The 20256-nt window shown below is 37.3% G+C and overlaps 1 protein-coding gene across 2 annotated transcripts in view; it reads left to right on the top strand.

Annotated features, from left to right (window-relative positions):
- LOC133540496 (insulin receptor-like) overlaps window positions 1-20256 on the top strand; it is a 243381-nt gene that overhangs the window by 152283 nt on the left and 70842 nt on the right. The window contains exons 1-2 of one of the 2 annotated variants that reach the window (XM_061883134.1): window positions 10969-11185; window positions 17952-18160. In XM_061883134.1, coding sequence (XP_061739118.1) covers window position 11185; window positions 17952-18160 — 210 coding nt within the window. In that variant the 5' untranslated portion in view covers window positions 10969-11184. Of the gene's footprint in view, window positions 1-10968; window positions 11186-17951; window positions 18161-20256 lie in introns of those variants that run through there. The other variant, XM_061883133.1, reaches the window with a different exon arrangement.

The following is a 20256-nucleotide window of genomic DNA, read 5'->3' as shown; positions in this document are numbered from 1 at the left end:
CGGTGCTAACATTCTACGCCCCACACTAACCAATAATAAATAAATAACTTCTTACCTTTAACGCAACTTCTTGAACAGGTGCGGTAGAAAACGGATGGATGGATTAAAAAAGCATGAGAATGTTTTATATTTTGAACGTTATTTTTAACAAGTGGAATTATTCATTATTTATCGTGTTAAGCAATGTCAGCTCAGATTTACCCGAGAGCCAGATGCAGTCATCAAAAGAGCCACATCTGGCTCTAGAGCCATAGGTTCCCTACCCCTGTCCTAGACCAAGGCTCGGCAACTTAAAATGTTGAAAGAGCCATTTCGGAGCAAAAATACAAAAACAAATATGTTTGGATCCGCAAAAAAATAAAAGCCATATTACATACAGATGGTGTCATGAGATATAAATTGAATCCGGGCACTTAAATAAAACCAAATGAGCTCCAAAATAGCTACAAATGAGGCATAATGATGCAATATGTACATATAGCTAGCCTAAATAGCATGTTAGCATCGATTAGCTTGCAATCATGCAGGGACCAAATATGTCTGATTACTCCACACAAGTCAATAACATCAACAAAACTCACCTTCATGCACAGCCTTAAAGGGGAACATTATCAGCAGACCTATGCAAGCGTCAATATATAACTTGATGGTGCAGAAAAAAGACCATCTATTTTTTTAACCGATTTCCGAACTCTAAATCGGTGAATTTTGGCGAATTAAACGCCTTTCTGTTTATCGCTCTTTTAGCGATGACGTCAGAATGTGACGTCTCAACACATTGTAAACATTGGGTCTCAGCTCTGTTATTTTCCGTTTTTTCGACTATTTTTTGGAACCTTGGAGACATCATGCCTCGTCGGTGTGTTGTCGGAGGGTGTAACAACACTAACAGGGAGGGATTCAAGTTGCACCACTGGCAAGAAATCTGCCACCAGACCCCCATTGAATGTGCCAGAGTGTCTCCACATTTTACCGGCAGTGCTAAAGCAGACATGGCACAGAGATGTATGGATAACCTGCAGATGCATTTGCAACGATAAAGTCAACGAAATCACAAAGGGGAGTTTTGTTGATGTTGACTTATGTGCTAATCAGACATATTTGGTTGCGGCGTTACTGCCAGCTAATCGATGCTAACATGCTACGCTAATCGACGCTAACATTATATTTACCGGCGGTGTTAAAGCAGACATGGCACAGAGATGTATGGATAACCTGCAGATGCAATTGCAACCATAAAGTCAACAAATTCACAAAGGTGAGTTTTGTTGATGTTGACTGCCAGCTAATCGATGGTAACATGTATTGCTAGTCGATGCTAACATGCTATTTACCGGCAGTGCTAAAGCAGACATGGCACAGAGATGTATGGATAACCTGCAGATGCATTTGCAACGATAAAGTCAACGAAATCACAAAGGTTAGTTTTGTTGATGTTAACTTATGTGCTAATCAGACATATTTGGTTGCGGCGTGACTGCCAGCTAATCGATGCTAACATGCTACGCTCATCGACGCTAACATGCTATTTACCGGCGGTGCTAAAGCAGACATGGCACAGAGATGTATGGATAACCTGCAGATGCATTTGCAACGATAGTCAACGAATTCACAAAGGTTAGTTTTGTTGATGTTGACTGCCAGCTAATCGATGCTAACATGCTACGCTAGTCGATGCTAACATGCTATTTACCGGCGGTGCTAAAGCAGACATGGCACAGAGATGTATGGATAACCTGCAGATGCATTTGCAACTATATTACGTTTCCTTCCACCCACATTTACTGCGAAACAAACACTTACCAATCGACGGATTTAAGTTGCTCCAGTGTCACGAGATGCGAAAGTCCTGATCGTTTGGTCCGCACATTTTACCGGCGATGCTAACGCAGCTATTCGGCCATGCTATGGCTATGAATAGCGTCAATAGCTTCAGTTTCTTCTTCAATACTTTCATACTCCATCCATCCGTTTCAATACATGCGTAATCTGTTGAATCGCTTAAGCCGCTGAAATCCGAGTCTGAATCCGAGCTAATGTCGCTACATCTTGCTGTGCTATTCGCCGTTGTTTGTTTACATTGGCAGCACTGTGTGACGTCACAGGGAAATGGATAGTCGCATCGCAAATAGCAAAAATCAAGCACTTAAAAGCTTTTTTTAGGGATAATCCGGGACCGGTAAAATTTTGGGGAAAAAAATACAACAAGCCACTGGGAACGGATTTTTATTATTTTTAACCCTTTTGAAATTGAGATAATGTTCTCTTTTAAAAGTTTGGTGGACAAAATGAGACAGAAAAAGAAGTGGCATGAAACACGTCTTAGAAAGTCGGAGAAAGTTATACATGTAAACAAATTACGGTGCGTTCAAGGACCAGCAAAATTAGTAGGACAAAACAGCGCTCGCCAAATACTCGAATCGGGGAAGCATGTTTAATAAAAACAGTGTGCTTTATAACAAATGGGGAGTTTGTCCTCCCACAGAAACTATATTAAAACAAAAAATATGTTTTTTTTCCCCTCATTTTTTCCATTTTTCAAACATTTTTGAAAAAGCTCCAGAGAGCCACTACGGCGCTAAAGAGGGTTGCTGACCCCGTACTAGACCCTCCCTGGGCCATACCACTGACCTCCCTGGGCCATACCACTGACCTCCCTGGGCCATACCACTGACCTCCCTGGGCCATACCACTGACCTTTCTGGGCCATACCACTGACCTCCCTGGGCCATACCACTGACCTTTCTGGGCCATACCACTGACCTCCCTGGGCCATACCACTGACCTTTCTGGGCCATACCACTGACCTCCCTGGGCCATACCACTGACCTCCCTGGGCCATACCACTGACCTTTCTGGGCCATACCACTGACCTTTCTGGGCCATACCACTGACCTTTCTGGGCCATACCACTGACCTTTCTGGGCCATACCACTGACCTCCCTGGGCCATACCACTGACCTCCCTGGGCCATACCACTGACCTCCCTGGGCCATACCACTGACCTCCCTGGGCCATACCACTGACCTTTCTGGGCCATACCACTGACCTTTCTGGGCCATACCACTGACCTTTCTGGGCCATACCACTGACCTCCCTGGGCCATACCACTGACCTCCCTGGGCCATACCACTGACCTCCCTGGGCCATACCACTGACCTCCCTGGGCCATACCACTGACCTCCCTGGGCCATACCACTGACCTTTCTGGGCCATACCACTGACCTTTCTGGGCCATACCACTGACCTTTCTGGGCCATACCACTGACCTCCCTGGGCCATACCACTGACCTTTCTGGGCCATACCACTGACCTTTCTGGGCCATACCACTGACCTCCCTGGGCCATACCACTGACCTCCCTGGGCCATACCACTGACCTCCCTGGGCCATACCACTGACCTCCCTGGGCCATACCACTGACCTCCCTGGGCCATACCACTGACCTTTCTGGGCCATACCACTGACCTTTCTGGGCCATACCACTGACCTCCCTGGGCCATACCACTGACCTTTCTGGGCCATACCACTGACCTCCCTGGGCCATACCACTGACCTCCCTGGGCCATACCACTGACCTCCCTGGGCCATACCACTGACCTCCCTGGGCCATACCACTGACCTTTCTGGGCCATACCACTGACCTTTCTGGGCCATACCACTGACCTCCCTGGGCCATACCACTGACCTTTCTGGGCCATACCACTGACCGGGGGAAACAAGCTTAATGTACACATCTACATAATAAATGGCAATATTTCATGCTAAACATGATCTAATATATGTCTATACATTACTTACCACCTTTGATACTTTTCAAAATAAACTACATGTATTTTGATACTTTTCAAAAATAAAGGATCAACACCAACATGTATTTTGATACTTTTCAAAATAAAGGATCAACACCAACATGTATTTTGATACTTTTCAAAATAAAGGACCAATACCAACATGTATTTTAATATTTTTCAAAATATAGGACCAATACCAACATGTATTTTGATACTTTTCAAAATAAAGGACCAATACCCAAATGCCTTTTGATACTTTTCAAAATAAAGGACCATTACCAACAAGCATTTTGATACTTTTCAAAATAAAGGACCTATACCCACATGCATTTTGATACTTTTCAAAATAAAGGACCAATACCAACATTAATTTTGATACCTTTCAAAATAAAGGACCAATACCCAAATGCATATTGATACTTTACAAAATAAAGGACCAATAGCAACATGCATTTTGATACTTTTCAAAATAAAGGATCAATAGCAACATGCATTTTGATACTTTTCAAAATAAAGGACCAATACCAACATGTATTTTGATATTTTTCAAAATAAAGGACCAATACCCAAATGCATTTTGATACTTTTCAAACTAAAGGACCATTAGCAACATGCATTTTGATACTTTTCAAAATAAAGGATCAATACCAACATGTATTTTGATACTTTTCAAAATAAAGGACCAATACCGACATGTATTTTGATACTTTTCCAAATATAGGACCAATACTAACATGTATTTTGATACTTTTCAAAATAAAGGACCAATAGCAACATGTATTTTGATACTTTTCAAAATAAAGGACCAATACCCAAATGCATTTTGATACTTTTCAAAATAAAGGACCAATAGCAACATGCATTTTGATACTTTTCAAAATAAAGGATCAATACCAACATATATTTTGATACTTTTCAAAATGAAGGACCAATACCAACATGCATTTTGATACTTTTCAAAATAAAGGACCAATACAAACATGCATTTTGATACTTTTCAAAATAAAGGACCAATACCAACATGTATTGTAATACTTTTCAAAATATAGGACCTATACCAACATGTATTTTGATACTTTTCAAAATAAAGGACCAATACCAACATGTATTTTGATACTTTTCAAAATAAAGGACAAATACCAACATGCATTTTGATACTTTTCAAAATAAAGGACCAATACAAACATGCATTTTGATACTTTTCAAAATAAAGGACCAATACCAACATGTATTTTGATACTTTTCAAAATAAAGGACCAATACCCAAATGCATTTTGATACTTTTCAAAATAAAGGGCCAATATCAACATGCATTTTGATACTTTTCAAAATAAAGGATCAATACCAACATGTATTTTGATACTTTTCAAAATAAAGGACCAATACCGACATGTATTTTGATACTTTTCAAAATAAAGGACTTATACCCAAATGCATTTTGATACTTTTCAAAATAAAGGACTAATACCCAAATGCATTTTGATACTTTTCAAAATAAAGGACCAATACCAATATGTATTGTGACACTTTTCAAAATAAAGGACCAATACCAACATGCATTTTGATACTTTTCAAAATAAAGGACCAATACCGACATGTATTTTGATACTTTTCCAAATAAGGGACCAATACCAACATGTATTTTAATACTTTTCAAAATATAGGACCAATACTAACATGTATTTTGATACTTTTCAAAATAAAGGACCAATACCGACATGTATTTTGATACTTTTCAAAATAAAGGACTAATACCCAAATGCATTTTGATACTTTTCAAAATAAAGGACCAATAGCAACATGCATTTTGATACTTTTCAAAATAAAGGACCAATACCAACATGTATTTTGATACTTTTCAAAATAAAGAACCAATACCCAAATGCATTTTGATACTTTTCAAAATAAAGGACCAATACCAACATGTATTTTGATACTTTCAAAATTAAGGACCAACATGTATTTGGATTCTTTTTAAAACCAAGGACCTACATTTATTTTGATACTTTTCAAAATAAAGGACCAATACCATAGTGGTTAGAGAGTCTGCCCTGAGATCGGTAGGTTGTGAGTTCAAACCCCGGGACAACATTGGTTAAAAGTGCTAAATGGAAGGCGACTGCAGCACCAAAAGATGGCGCCATAGCCCAAACCACACAACTTTTTATTGTCTCTGCTTATTTTTGTTTATTTAAACTATTAAAAATCCATAAATTATCCGCAGAGTTCAAAGCGTAGGAAAAAATATAGCAGCGGTAACATTTTACTGTTCTTTGATGTTATCTGATGACGATTATTCTCGAAAAGCAAAGCAAATGAAGGTTTTAGGAAGGTTGTGATCTGTTTGAGTTGGACTGAAGTGAGGACTCCCTTTAAGGAGGACCTCGCTCTCATCAAGTCACCTTCAATGGCGGCGAGGAGCACATGATCAAAAGCAGAGCAAACAGAAGCAAGTGACTTTCCAGATCTCTCTCGAAAAACATTTTTGACACGTTTCGGCGTGGACTCGAGTCTTTTTCTTCTGACTAACACTCTCCATAGTCAGCCCCCGGCCGGCCGGACCCGGGACCCCGGGGATGGGTTGATATCTCGCCATTTTGACAAGGTTTTTGGGGCTTATTTCCCACCTGGTAGTGCAACATGGCGTCAAGGGTTGTGTCTTGGGGTCGGACGTCAATGAGTTTTAAGGAAGAGTGTGAGAAGAAAAGAGTGATGTGCAGCACACACACACGCACACACACACACACACACGCAGTGTTTTGTTGTGTGTCAACTTTCCTGACAGGAGGAAGGAGACAAAATGTCTGTTTTGGAACTTGCTTTCCCTTTGATGGAAGCTTGAATGTTTGCAAACTTTTTCTAAACTTCCCCATCAGTCGGGAGTTTATATTCCTCTCTGCCAATGTGCTGGGAATATACAAGACTGCTGACACCGTCAACTTGCAGACTTCTTCTGTAAAACACGTTTAAGGGTGAACACGTATTGCTTCCTGCAAAAAGTCCAAACAGATGTGATGACTTATTTTTTTTTAAATGCAACACAAAAAACAATTATTTTTTAATTATTGATCACTTTTTATAAAATAATGGAACAAATAAAAATGAAAAACTTAACTTTTGAACCTTTTCTCTTTCCTTTTCCTTGAAATTTTTTGTAATAGTTACATTTTTAAATGTATATATTTATATAGTATACGTGTGTGTGTGTGTGTGTGTGTGTGTGTGTGTGTGTGTGTGTGTGTGTGTGTGTGTGTGTGTGTGTGTGTGTGTGTGTGTGTGTGTGTAAATATATATATATATATATATATATATATATACATATATATATATATATATATATATATATATATATATATATATATATATATATATATGTATATATATGTGTAGGTGTGGGAAAAAATCACAAGACTACTACATCTCTACAGAACTGTTTCATGAGGGGTTCCCTCAATCATCAGGAGATTTTAATGGAAGCATACACATACAATGGTTTATATAGGGCACAGAGTGGGTGGGTACAGGCAGGCGTAGGGTGTGGTGATTGGCTCATGTGTTACCTAGGAGGTGTTTCCGTCTGTGGCGGCATGTTGAAATTATTTCACTGCGCTTGTTGAGGGATGACAGGTCTGGATGATATATAATAAACAGTTTCTCTTTTAAGCATAGGTTGCATCTTTTATTACCACTGTTGTAAGGTGTGCTGGATGCAAGAATTTGCCATGTTATTGAATATTCAACATTATTGTCTTTGAGGTTCCAAATGTGTTTGCTGAGTTCTGTAGAATTCCGCAAAGTCTGGTTTCTAAAGGAGACGTTGTGATTATTCCATCTTTCCATCCATAAAAGAAAAAAAAACGACTTTCTTTTCAGAAAAATATGTTTTTGTTGAAGCACTTTTTCCAAAAACTAACACAATGTTCCACTAAACTTTTTCTTATAGTTATTTTTCCTTTCCTCCAACTGTATTTTTGTTGAAATAATGCCATTTATTTTGGGGGAAAAAACTTTTTTTTTTTTTTTTTTTACCTGAAATTAAATGATTTTTATTTGTAAAAAAAAAAAAATGCAACATTTTTCTAAAAACACAATTATTGTACAATTATTGAGAACTTTATATTATAAAAGAATTTTTAAAAATCCCAAAAACTTAATTTTTGAAACTTTAGTTTTTCCTTTTTCTTGATATTTTTTCTAATAGTTACTTTTTATAATCTATATATTTATCTAGTATATATTTAGTTAAAGTACCACTGATAGTAATGTTTTTTTTGTTGAAATATTTATTTATAAAAATAAAAAAAATACTTTCCCCCCTGAAATGTGACTACTTTCATTAAAAAAAAACAACAACAACATTTGCAACCTTTTTTCTAAAAACAAAAAACATTTATCGTTGAAGCTGTCAGGCTTGCCACTGACGGTTTGTTTGTGTTTTAGTTTTTCCTCTATGTTTAGTATTTCCTGTTTTGAGGTTCCTGTCAGCGCTCTTATTTTGTCTGTTTCCTGTTTTTTCCCCCCCTGTGTGCTGTTTTCCCCTCACATGCGGCTGATTGGCACCTGGCCACACCTGGTGTCAATCAGCCCAAATTCTATTTTAGTCTTTTTTGTCCTCCAGTCAGTTGCTGGATTATTGTTGTTGCCACATGTCGCTCTCGTCGTTGCTACCTGTCGTGTCGTGTCGTATCTTTGCAGTGTAGCGGTAAGCTATATTTTCGTTAGATGTTTGTAGCTTACTGTTTTTTGTTCCCTGCTTCCAACTTGTCTTTATACAACACATAACGACTTCTGTTCCCGGTTCTGTTTATGCTAGCCTCCATGTTAAACCCTATTTCTTTTTGCTATTTTTATTTTCTAGCTCCCATGCTAGCTTTCTTAGTTGGTTATCCGCTTTGTGCGCGCTTTTTGTTTGTAGTCTTTTGTTTGTTTTGTTCTAGTATTTCAATTAAATCATGTTTTCTTACTCTATGCCTGCCTCCATCTCTGCATCTTTGGGTTCGTCAACAACAAACTTTGACGGAAGCATTGCTAACTTTTTGTAAAAGAAAGAAAACATTCCACTCTCCTTTTAAAATATTGCAACTTTTTTCTCAGTTATTTTGACTTTCTTCCTATTTTACTTTTTTGCTAAAATATTGTCATTTATTTCAGGGGGAAAAAAACACCTTTTTTTTTTTACCTAAATTGTGATGACTTTTATTTACAATTAAAAAATATATATATATTGTTGAATTATTTTCTTACTTTACTTTTTAAGTATTGCAACTTTTTATCAGTTATTACTATGACTTTTTCATGTAATATTTGTAAAATTTCTTCTCTGGAAAAGTTAATTTCTAAACATTTTGTTTGACCTTTTTCTTGATATCTTTATCTAATAGTTACTTTTTAAAGTGTTTATATTTATCTGTTTATTTATCTTTAGATTGTATGGTAAAAGTCCAATATTTCTGAGATGAAATGATGAAAAAGAAGCGAGGAAGAGGAAGAAGAAGGGCGTGGCGAGGAGGACCGTCATGGATGTGACCTCGGTCCTGAGCGTGGGTAACCAGATCTGGTGGCTGTGGTTTTTCGAAAGACCGCGTTAGTCAAGACCCTTCAGCTGGACGCGGGGGAGGGTCGAGGATCAGACAGGAGCGAAGACTGGAGGGGATCTTAAGAAAGCGCCCGTTGAGAGCACACAACTAATTACTGCAGACGTCTGGGCCCGTCTCCATGGCAACAGGATGGGCCAGCGAAAAAGGAAATGAAGGAAGAGACGGACAAATCTTTGATTGTGTCTTTGACTTCTGACACCTCTCAGCTTCCTGAGAGTCTTCCTGTCCTGGTCTTGTCTCCCTGTCCGGGTCTTGTCTTCCTGTCCCGGTCCCAAGATGCAGAGATGGAGGCAGGCATGGAGTTAGAAAACATAATTTAATAAAAATACTGCAACAAGAACAAACCAAAGGGGTACAACAAAAAGCGCGCACATGGGCGGATAACAAACAAAAAGAGCTAGCATGGGAACGACAAAATAAACGGAGCTTAGCTCGGAAGCTAGCAAAAACAAAAAGGCCTAGTGTGGAAGCTAGCCGGTCTCGAGCACGAAACAGAAGTCGTACATGAAATATGAAAACAAACTTGGAAGCAGGGAACAAAATGCAGTAAAATAAAAACCGCCATCAAATAAAGCTTTCCGCAACGCTGCTTTGACAAAACACGAGCGACATCGACGTGACAATAATCCAGTCCTGACTGGAGGAACAAAGCAGGTACAAATACGAGCGGGCTGATTGACACCAGGTGTGGCCAGGTGCCAATCAGCTTCATCTGAGGGGAAAACAGCACACGGGGGGCAGGAAAGAGTCAAAATAAGAGCGCTGACAGGAACTAAAAACAGTAAATACTAAACAATTTTTTTTTAATCAGTATTTTTTACCATAATAGTTGGAATGTCAGTAATTTCTTTTTTTATTTTTATTTTTTTATTTTATTAAATCAACACAAAAACACACAAGATACACTTTCCATCAGTGCATCAACCCCCCAAAGAAAACCCCTCCCTCCCCCATTCCCACCCAGCCACACCCACTCACACAAAAAAGGGTTGTTTCTTTCTGCTACCAAAATACTAAACAATTTCCCCAATAAAAAAAAAAAAAATCAAAGTGTAATTTTTGATGTGAGGTAATTGGAGCCTTGAATAGGTCAATATATCATTGCAACATTGATGTTAATTCATCATTATTTTATTTATTATATTCAGCAAAACGTCACGGTGGAGTTATTTAGTCTGTTTAGCTGATTGGAAAGCTAGCCTGCGCAGCTAGTGGGTCAATGACCATGACTTCTGTTTTGTTTGATCAGCCATTTTACTGCCTTTCTCCAAACACTGTTTGGAAACAAAGTATGCAAATAAACATTTACAGAATATTTCTGTATAAAAACCTCATTTCACAACGCATATATCTGCGACTTATATGTTTTATTATGAAATGTTGTGCTGTAATACTGGTGCACTCTGGGTAGGAGCCAGCAGGAATACGTGTTGTAGTGGTGGACATGTGACGCACTAGCATTGTTTTCACACGGAACTTTGACACATTCTGTACTTTGTTTGGAAAGTCGCTTGCATAATAGCCACTCTTTATCTGTGTGTCAATAACCCCGAGTGGGAGCGGCCGCCGTGGGTGTGTGTGTGTGTGTGTGTGTGTGTGTGTGTGTGTGTGTGTGTGTGTGTGTGTGTGTGTGTGTGTGTGTGTGTGTGTGTGTGTGTGTGTGTGTGTGTGTGTGTGTGTGTGTGTGTGTGCTGCGCTCTTCGCTTCAAACGCAGGCTCCCCGTGAAGATCAGGGGTGTCAAACTCGTTTTTATTGACCGCAGTCGTGGCTGCCATCAGAGGACCGCTTGTAACAGTAATTAATTCATTAATTTGCCTACGAATCGAAATATTTAAAAAAAAATTTGTAAAGAGTAAAAAAAATCTGCTTTTACCACTGTTTTTTTACAGAAAAAAAAATGGCAGCTTTGTTGCCAGACTTATACTGTAAAATATATGGTGTTTTTTTAATTATTATTATTTTTACTATATATATATAAAGAAATACAGTACCACTGTTTAATTGTATTATTTATTTTTTATAGGTGTATTTAAATCAATTTTATTCTGGCAACTCAGATGCCAGTATTAATAAAGTGTAGTACCATAAAATAGTCAACCGTGGATTTTACAGTAAAAAATTAAAAAACTGACAGCTCAGTCAACAGAATTTTACTGTAAAATATAAGTAAAATATGTGTTTATTTTAACAATAATTTTTTTTACAACATATATAAATAAAAAACATAAAGGTTATTTCATCCCTACAAGCCTGTTTCGCAGGTTTCCCTGCTCTTCGGGGGATAAACCACAGACACTGCCTATATATATTTTTTTAATTATATATATATATATATATATATATATATATATATATATATATATATATGTGTGTGTGTGTGTGTGTGTTTGTGTGTATGAATATGTGTGTGTGTGTGTATATATGTATATGTGTGTGTATATATGTATATGTATATGTATGTGTGCATATGTATGTATTTATATATGTGTATATATATGTACGTATTTATGTGTATATATATATATGTATGTATATATATATATGTGTGTATGTGTATGTATATATATATATGTATGTCTATATATATATGTATTTATGTATGTGTGTATATATATGTATGTATGCATGTATATATATATATATATATGTATATACACATATGTATATGTATATATATATATATATATACATATATATATATATTTGATGAAGACGCTTTTCCTCGTCTTTATCAAAATATAACTATTGATGTCAATATTGTGTATGTGCTGAAAAATCTAAGTGTCTGTTATGAAGGTGTCTGTTACTACATGATATATATACTTGCAGTGTGTATATTGTACATATTACATATTGTTATGAAGGTGTCTTTTACTACATGATATATATACTTGCAGTGTGTATATTGTAGATATTGTTATGAAGGTGTCTGTTACTACATTATATATATACTTGCAGTGTGTATATTGTAGATATTACATATTGTTATGAAGGTGTATGTTACTACATTATATTTATTCCAAAGTGCAAAAAGGTCTTATATGATTTAAAGTCGATGAATTTGGTGATACAACATGTTGTTTACCTGAAGGAGAGAAGACACCACGCCTCCATGTTGCTCCCTTCCCCGTCCCTCCATCCCCCACCCGAGGTGGCATCAACACAAAACAAGGCGTATGAATGAAAGTGGGCGTGGCCTAGAAGTGCGGGCAGATAGTGGCGCATGGCAGGGTGAATGAGCCCAGCGTAGCAGTGACAACACTCGGGGCAAATGTTCATCTTCGGGGCTTTCTTCCATAACGTTCCCACTTTTAGACTCCCAACAGTAGCGAGGTCTTTGTCAGCTCGTTGACCGGGTCTGGCCCGGCAAGGCCAGGGTTAACCCCGGGGCCCCGGGGTCTCTGCTGGCTGACATGGAAGAGGGCCATTGACTAGATGCCTCCCCCATCCAGCAAACACATTGGCTGAGGCTGAGGGTGGATCTAGGGCTGCAGCTGCACTCCGGCATGGAGTCCGGAGCCGGAGCAGGACTCTGCAGGGGAGGGCGGGGCTTTGTCTGCAGCCTGCCTGCACTCTTTCTGGAACGCTGCAGCGACCTCTGTTTTACACTCAAATGTGCACTCCTGCCATGTCTCTTAGGACCGGGCTATAAACTGTATCACCACATACAGTAAGTCTTATTTATATATATGTATATAAATATATACAGTGGGGCAAAAAAGTATTTAGTCAGCCAGCGATTGTGCAAGTTCTCCCACTTAAAATGATGACAGAGGTCTGTAATTTTCATCATAGGTACACTTCAACTGTGAGAGACAGAATGTGGGGAAAAAATCCAAGAATTCACATTGTAGGAATTTTAAAGAATTTATTTGTAAATTAAGGTGGAAAATAAGTATTTGGTCAACCATTCAAAGCTCTCACTGATGGAAGGAGGTTTTGGCTCCAAAAACACGGATCAATCGTCCTGTCCCCTTAGCAGAAAAACAGCCCCCAAGCATGATGTTTCCACCCCCATGCTTCACAGTAGGTATGGTGTTCCTGGGATGCAACTCCGTATTCTTCTTCCTCCAAACAAGACGAGTTGAGTTTATACCAAAATGGATACATGGATGATACAGCAGAGGATTGGGAGAATGTCATGTGGTCAGATGAAACCAAAATAGAACGTTTTGCCTTAAGAAGCCGGCTGCGTTTCTGGATGTTGTTGATAAATGGTTTCTGCTTTGCATAGTAGAGCTCTAACTTGCACGTACAGATGTAGCGACAAACTGTATTTAGTGAGAGTGGTTTTCTGAAGTGTTACTGAGCCCATGTGGTGATATCCTTTAGAGATTGATGTCGGTTTTTGATACCAGTTGAGTTTATACCAAAATGGATACATGGATGATACAGCAGAGGATTGGGAGAATGTCATGTGGTCAGATGAAACCAAAATAGAAGTTTTTGGTATAAACTCAACTGGTCGTGTTTGGAGGAAGAAGAATACTGAGTTGCATCCCAAGAACACCATACCTACTGTGAAGCATGGGGGTGGAAACATCATGCTTTGGGGCTGTTTTTCTGCTAAGGGGACAGGACGATTGATCTGTGTTAAAGGGGAACATTATCACCAAACCTATGCAGGCGTCAATATATACCTTGATGTTGCAGAACATTTTTTTAACCGATTTCGAAACTCTAAATGGGTGAATTTTGGCAAATTAAACGCCTTTCTGTTTATCGCTCTTTTAGCTCTGACGTCAGCGAGGTAACACACCCGCCATTTTCATTTTCACATTACAAACACCGGGTCTCAGCTCTGTTATTTTCCGTTTTTTCGACTATTTTTTGGAACCTTGGAGACATCATGCCTCGTGGGTGTGTTGTCGGAGGGTGTAACAACACTAACAGGGAGGGATTCAAGTTGCACCACTGGCAAGAAATCTGCCGCCAGACCCCCATTGAATGTGCCAGAAATGCTCAATAAATTAGTGCAAAGTAGGGTTGCAATATTTTAGTACCGGTACCAAAATGTATTTCAATACTTTTTAAATATTTGATAAATACAGGGGACCACAAAAATGTCATTAATGGCTTTATTTTACAAAAAAATGTAAGGGTAAATTAAACATATGTTTATTATTGTAATTTAGTCTTTAAATAATATAGTGAACATACTAAACAACTTGTCTTTTAGTAGTAAGTAAACAAACAAAGGCTCCTAATTAGTCATACGCAGTAACATATTGTGTCATTTATCTATTATTTTGTCCACATGACTCGGTCAGGGTTTGAACTCACAACCTACCCATCTCAGGGCAGACCCTCTAACCACCAGGTCTACTGAGTAGATAGCAACAAAATGTAAGTTCACCTCACCCTCTCGGCTTCTGTCTGCTCCAACGTCTCACCCTTCCTTCGTGCTCGTCTCTTTAAGCAGCAGTTCATCCTCTGTATATTCAGCTTCAAAAATATAAGGTAGTAAATTTGACCAAAAATAGTCATCTTTTTTGTTTGATAAATATGGAATACGTCAGAAATGCTCAATAAATTAGTGCAAAGTAGGGTTGCAATATTTTAGTACCGGTACCAAAATGTATTTCAATACTTTTAAAATATTTTATAAATAAAGGGGACCACAAAAAATGTCATTAGTGGCTTTATTTTACAAAAAAATCTAAGGGTAAATTAAACATATGTTTATTTTTTTAATTTAGTCTTTGAATAATATAGTGAACATACTAAACAACTTGTCTTTTAGTAGTAAGTAAACAAACAAAGGCTCCTAATTAGTCATACGCAGTAACATATTGTGTCATTTATCTATTATTTTGTCCACATGACTCGGTCGGGGTTTGAACCCACAACCTACCCATCTCAGGGCAGACCCTCTAACCACTAGGTCTACCGAGTAGATGGCGACAAAGTGCAAGTTCACCTCACCCTCTCGGCTTCTGTCTGCTCCAACGTCTCACCCTTCCTTCGTGCTCGTCTCTTTAAGCAGCAGTTCATCCTCTGTATATTCATCTTCAAAAATATAAGGTAGTAAATTTGACCAAAAATAGTCATCTTTTTTGTTTGATAAATATGGAATACGTCAGAAATGCTCAATAAATTAGTGCAAAGTAGGGTTGCAATATTTTAGTACCGGTACCAAAATGTATTTCAATACTTTTAAAATATTTTATAAATAAAGGGGACCACAAAAAATGTCATTAGTGGCTTTATTTTACAAAAAAATCTAAGGGTAAATTAAACATATGTTTATTTTTTTAATTTAGTCTTTGAATAATATAGTGAACATACTAAACAACTTGTCTTTTAGTAGTAAGTAAACAAACAAAGGCTCCTAATTAGTCATACGCAGTAACATATTGTGTCATTTATCTATTATTTTGTCCACATGACTCGGTCGGGGTTTGAACCCACAACCTACCCATCTCAGGGCAGACCCTCTAACCACTAGGTCTACCGAGTAGATGGCGACAAAGTGCAAGTTCACCTCACCCTCTCGGCTTCTGTCTGCTCCAACGTCTCACCCTCCCTTCGTGCTCGTCTCTTTAAGCAGCAGTTCATCCTCTGTATATTCAGCTTCAAAAATATAAGGTAGTAAATTTGACCAAAAATAGTCATCTTTTTTGTTTGTTACAGGACCTGTTAAATCAAATAAGTGCAGGATGGAATATGTCTATTTTATTTTATGAATGGACTGTTACAAATGTTTAATTCTTGATATTTGCTTTACGCAAGGATGTTTGAATGTGCGTATTCTTACTTCAGATCCGTCGATAAGTGTTTTGCTCGGGAAATGTAGCTTGATTGCAAGTCAGCATTTGGTGCAAAGGTCGTTAGCGAGCATGAGACGTCATTAGTCTCTCCTGGGCCGCAATAACAGCCCGTTTATTAGATCATTACAGGGCACTGGTCGAACCTGAAGGCTAATCCAATCCCATTGACACTTTGGCACTAGGACCAAGCGCGGTTTCCCGATAGGTCAACCGAAAGCTGACATGAGCCCACGACATTTTACGTTCGGCCCCTTGGCGACGAAACTTGTCTCCGGTCCGCGGCCGTGCGATGTCAGCGCTGGCCGGAATTGCACCTTTGCTTGCAAATTGCAGCCCGGGGCTTTTCTAATGGTGTGCTCTTCCATGCTAATTAGCGTTAGCGTCTAAAAGTGCAGGCTCGGCCGAATTCAGTTGGAATTTTCCGACTCTGAATAATTTTTGTCACGGTGTTAGACGGCAAACGCCCGATTGTCTTTAAGTCTGACAAGATTTTTACAGTATTCAGGTTCAAACACTGATGACATTTATTAAACAAGACAGGAAGCAAGGAATTAAACAGACAGAAATTATACGCCTCCTATTTTATTTGTCTTTCCCTGATTGCATATTGACAGCTGTTTTTGAAACGCCAGATTGTTTTAAGTCTGACAAGATTTTTACAGTATTCAGGTTCAAACACTGATGACATTTATTAAACAAGACAAGAAGCAAGGAGTTAAACAGACAACATTTAATTCAGCTCAATTGAGGAGAAACCCGTACACACTGTACGAAAGATTTTACGCCTCCTATTTTATTTGTCTTTCCCTGATTGCATGGTGACAGCTGTTTTTGAAACGCCAGATTGTTTTAAGTCTGACAAGATTTTTACAGTATTCAGGTTCAAACACTGATGACTTTTATTAAACAAGACAAGAAGCAAGGAGTTCAACAGACAAAATTTAATTCAGCTCAATTGAGGAGAAACCCGTACACACTGTACGGAAGATTGTACGCCTCCTCTTTTATTTGTCTTTCCCTGATTGCATGGTGACAGCAGTTTTTGAAGGGAAGGGGGTCGTAAACAGCCGCTGCCTTCGGTCAAAAACAGTTCAAAGAAAAGGTGCCTGGAGGGGAGTCATGCCCTGCTTCATCTCCGCTTTGTAGATCTCGGGTCAAGACATTATCTTCCTGTGGATTACAATACATCAAAGAAACCGACGCATTCATGTCACTTCCCATCCTACACAGTGCAGTTTTACAAGCCTTTTGCTTGGTAAGATCAAAGACAGCTTTTGTCCTCTTGCCGGAAACTCATTGAAACACAAAGTTTTGTGATAACTTACATACAAATATGCTGACAAGTAGATTGCAATAAAAGTATTATTTCATGTTTTGTTTGTACACAGCCAGCCAGGCAGAGTATGCACTGTCGTTGTAATAACATGCAAGACGTGCTGCATGTACCATGATTAATATGAAGTGTGACTCACTGGATGGACAGTTCTGCGTTTGGTCCAGCCTTTTTCCCGGTTTATTTGGGTAAGGACTCCATTTATGTTGAAATAGCTGGGCTTCAAGTTACACATTTGTAACGACAAAGTCACTTTCACCTCACGCTCTCACTCTTCCTTTTGTGCTCGCTTCTCGAAGCTGTATTTCATCCTCAGTATTTTCAGCGTCAAAAATATAAGGTTGTGAATCCTAATTTTTGCCAGAAGTCGGAAGTGCACTGCTATGGGAACGGAAATAAATGTGTTAAAAAATAAGGTGTTAATCCTTTTACTAACCACCTTCTTCTCTCTCTGCAGTGTGCCTGGACCGCTGCAAGCATTGCGCGTGCAACCTCCAGGGCCAGTGCTGCCACGACCAGTGCTTGGGCGGCTGCTCCGAGCCGGGTAACGCCAGCAGCTGCGTGGCCTGCAGGAACCTTCAGCACGCCAGCAGCTGCGTGGAGAAGTGTCCCCCTGGGTACTACGTCTTCAGGGGGTGGCGCTGCGTCAGCTTCTCCTTCTGCCAGGTATGGACATCGGTTTGGGATGTGACCTCGTCAACATTTTACCGCATGATATCGTCACGGTTTGATGATAAAATCGTGGCATTGTCACACAAAAAAATGATTGGTGGTTTGTGTCAGGTTCAAACAACAAACTATCTATTAAACATGGGCATTCCCATATTACATAGCTGCACCTGCTTCTAAAGAGAGGGTCATAAACAGTTCAAACAAAAAGGTGCTTGGAGCGGTGTCAGGTTTGCCCCCTCCCTGCTTGTATATTTCGGGTCCTGATAAGGCCCTTCCTGTGGCTGTCCAAAATCTGAGAAACCGACACCTCGACAGCGCATTCCATCGCTTACAGTGGAGTTTACAAGCTGTCCGTCTTTTGCTTGATAAGATCATAGGCAGCTTTTTTTTCTCCACGCAGGGCAACCTGAACTCGTAGCAAACAAGTTGTGTGATAACTTTTATACAATTATTCTGACAGTGTGTATAATGAAAAGGAAGGATGAACACACATATTGTATAGATTAAAAAATATTTAACCATACTTTCACACTATTTTTAGATGGCATTAATTGGTGTTTATATTATAAACACCAATTAATGCCATTGACAAATAATGTGAAAAATGATTCATGAAAATATATGTTGAAAAAAAAAAAATATATATATATATATTTACATATATTTTAACATACTTTCACACTTGAAAGGCATTAATTGGTGTTTATATATCTATTTTTTACATATATTTTATCATATTTTCACATAAACATAATTTATGTTTATGTGTAATATTTTACATATGTTCTCACATTTTCACACTATTTTTAGATGCCATTAATTTGTGTTTGTATGTAATATTTTACAGATATTTTATCATACTTTCACACTATTTTTCGATGGCATTAATTTGTGTTTATTTTATAAACACAAATCAATGCCATCGACAAATAGTGTGAAAAATGATTCATGAAAATATATGTAAAAAAATATATATATATATATATTTACATATATATATATTTACATATATTTTAACATACTTTCACACTTGAAAGGCATTAATTGGTATTTATATATCTATTTTTTACATCTATTTTATCATATTTTCACATAAACATAATTTATGTTTATGTGTAATATTTTACATATGTTCTAATATTTTCACACTATTTTTAGATGCCATTAATTTGTGTTTATATGTAATATTTTACATATATTTTATCATATTTTCACACAATTTTTAGATGCCATTAATTTGTGTTCATATGTAAAAAAAATTACATATATTTAATAATTTTCACACTATTCTTAGATGGAATTATTTGTGTATACAGTATATGTAATGTTTTACATATGTTATCATATTTTCAGACTATTTTTAGATGGCATTCATTTGTGTTTATTATATAAACACAAATGAATGCCATCTAAAAATAGTGTGAAATATGATTTATGAAAATATATGTAAAAAAATATATGTAAATAAACTTTATATGTATCTATACTTTTACATACATTTTATCAAACTTTCGCACTATTTTTAAATGGCATTAATTTGTGTTCATATGTAAATGTTTACATATATTTACTCATATTTTCACACTATTTTTAGATAGCATTCATTTGTGTTTATATATATAGTTGTTTTACATATATTTAATCATATTTTCACACTTTTTTTTAAATTTTATAAATTTGTGTTTGTATGTAATGTTTTACATATGTTATCATATTTCACACTATTTTAGATGGCAATAATTTGTGTTTATATGTAATTTTCTACATATATTTTATCATATTTTCACACTATTTTATGATAGCATTAATTTGTGTTCCTGTGTATTTTTTTTACATATATTTTATTTTATTTCACACTTTTTAAATGGAATTAATTTGTGTTTATATATGTATTTTTTTACACATATTTTATTATATTTTCACACTTTTTTAAATTTTATTAATTCGTGTTTATATGTAATGTTTTACATATGTTATCATATTTCACACTATCTTAGATGGCAATAATTTGTGTTTGTATGTAATTTTCTACATATATTTTATCATATTTTCACACTATTTTCAGATGGCATTAATTAGTGTTCATATGT

The sequence above is a fragment of the Nerophis ophidion genome, linkage group LG22 (assembly GCF_033978795.1).
Source record: "Nerophis ophidion isolate RoL-2023_Sa linkage group LG22, RoL_Noph_v1.0, whole genome shotgun sequence".
NCBI lineage: Eukaryota > Metazoa > Chordata > Actinopteri > Syngnathiformes > Syngnathidae > Nerophis > Nerophis ophidion.
Note: the sequence above shows the minus strand (reverse complement) of the source record. Positions and strands in the feature narration are given on the sequence as shown.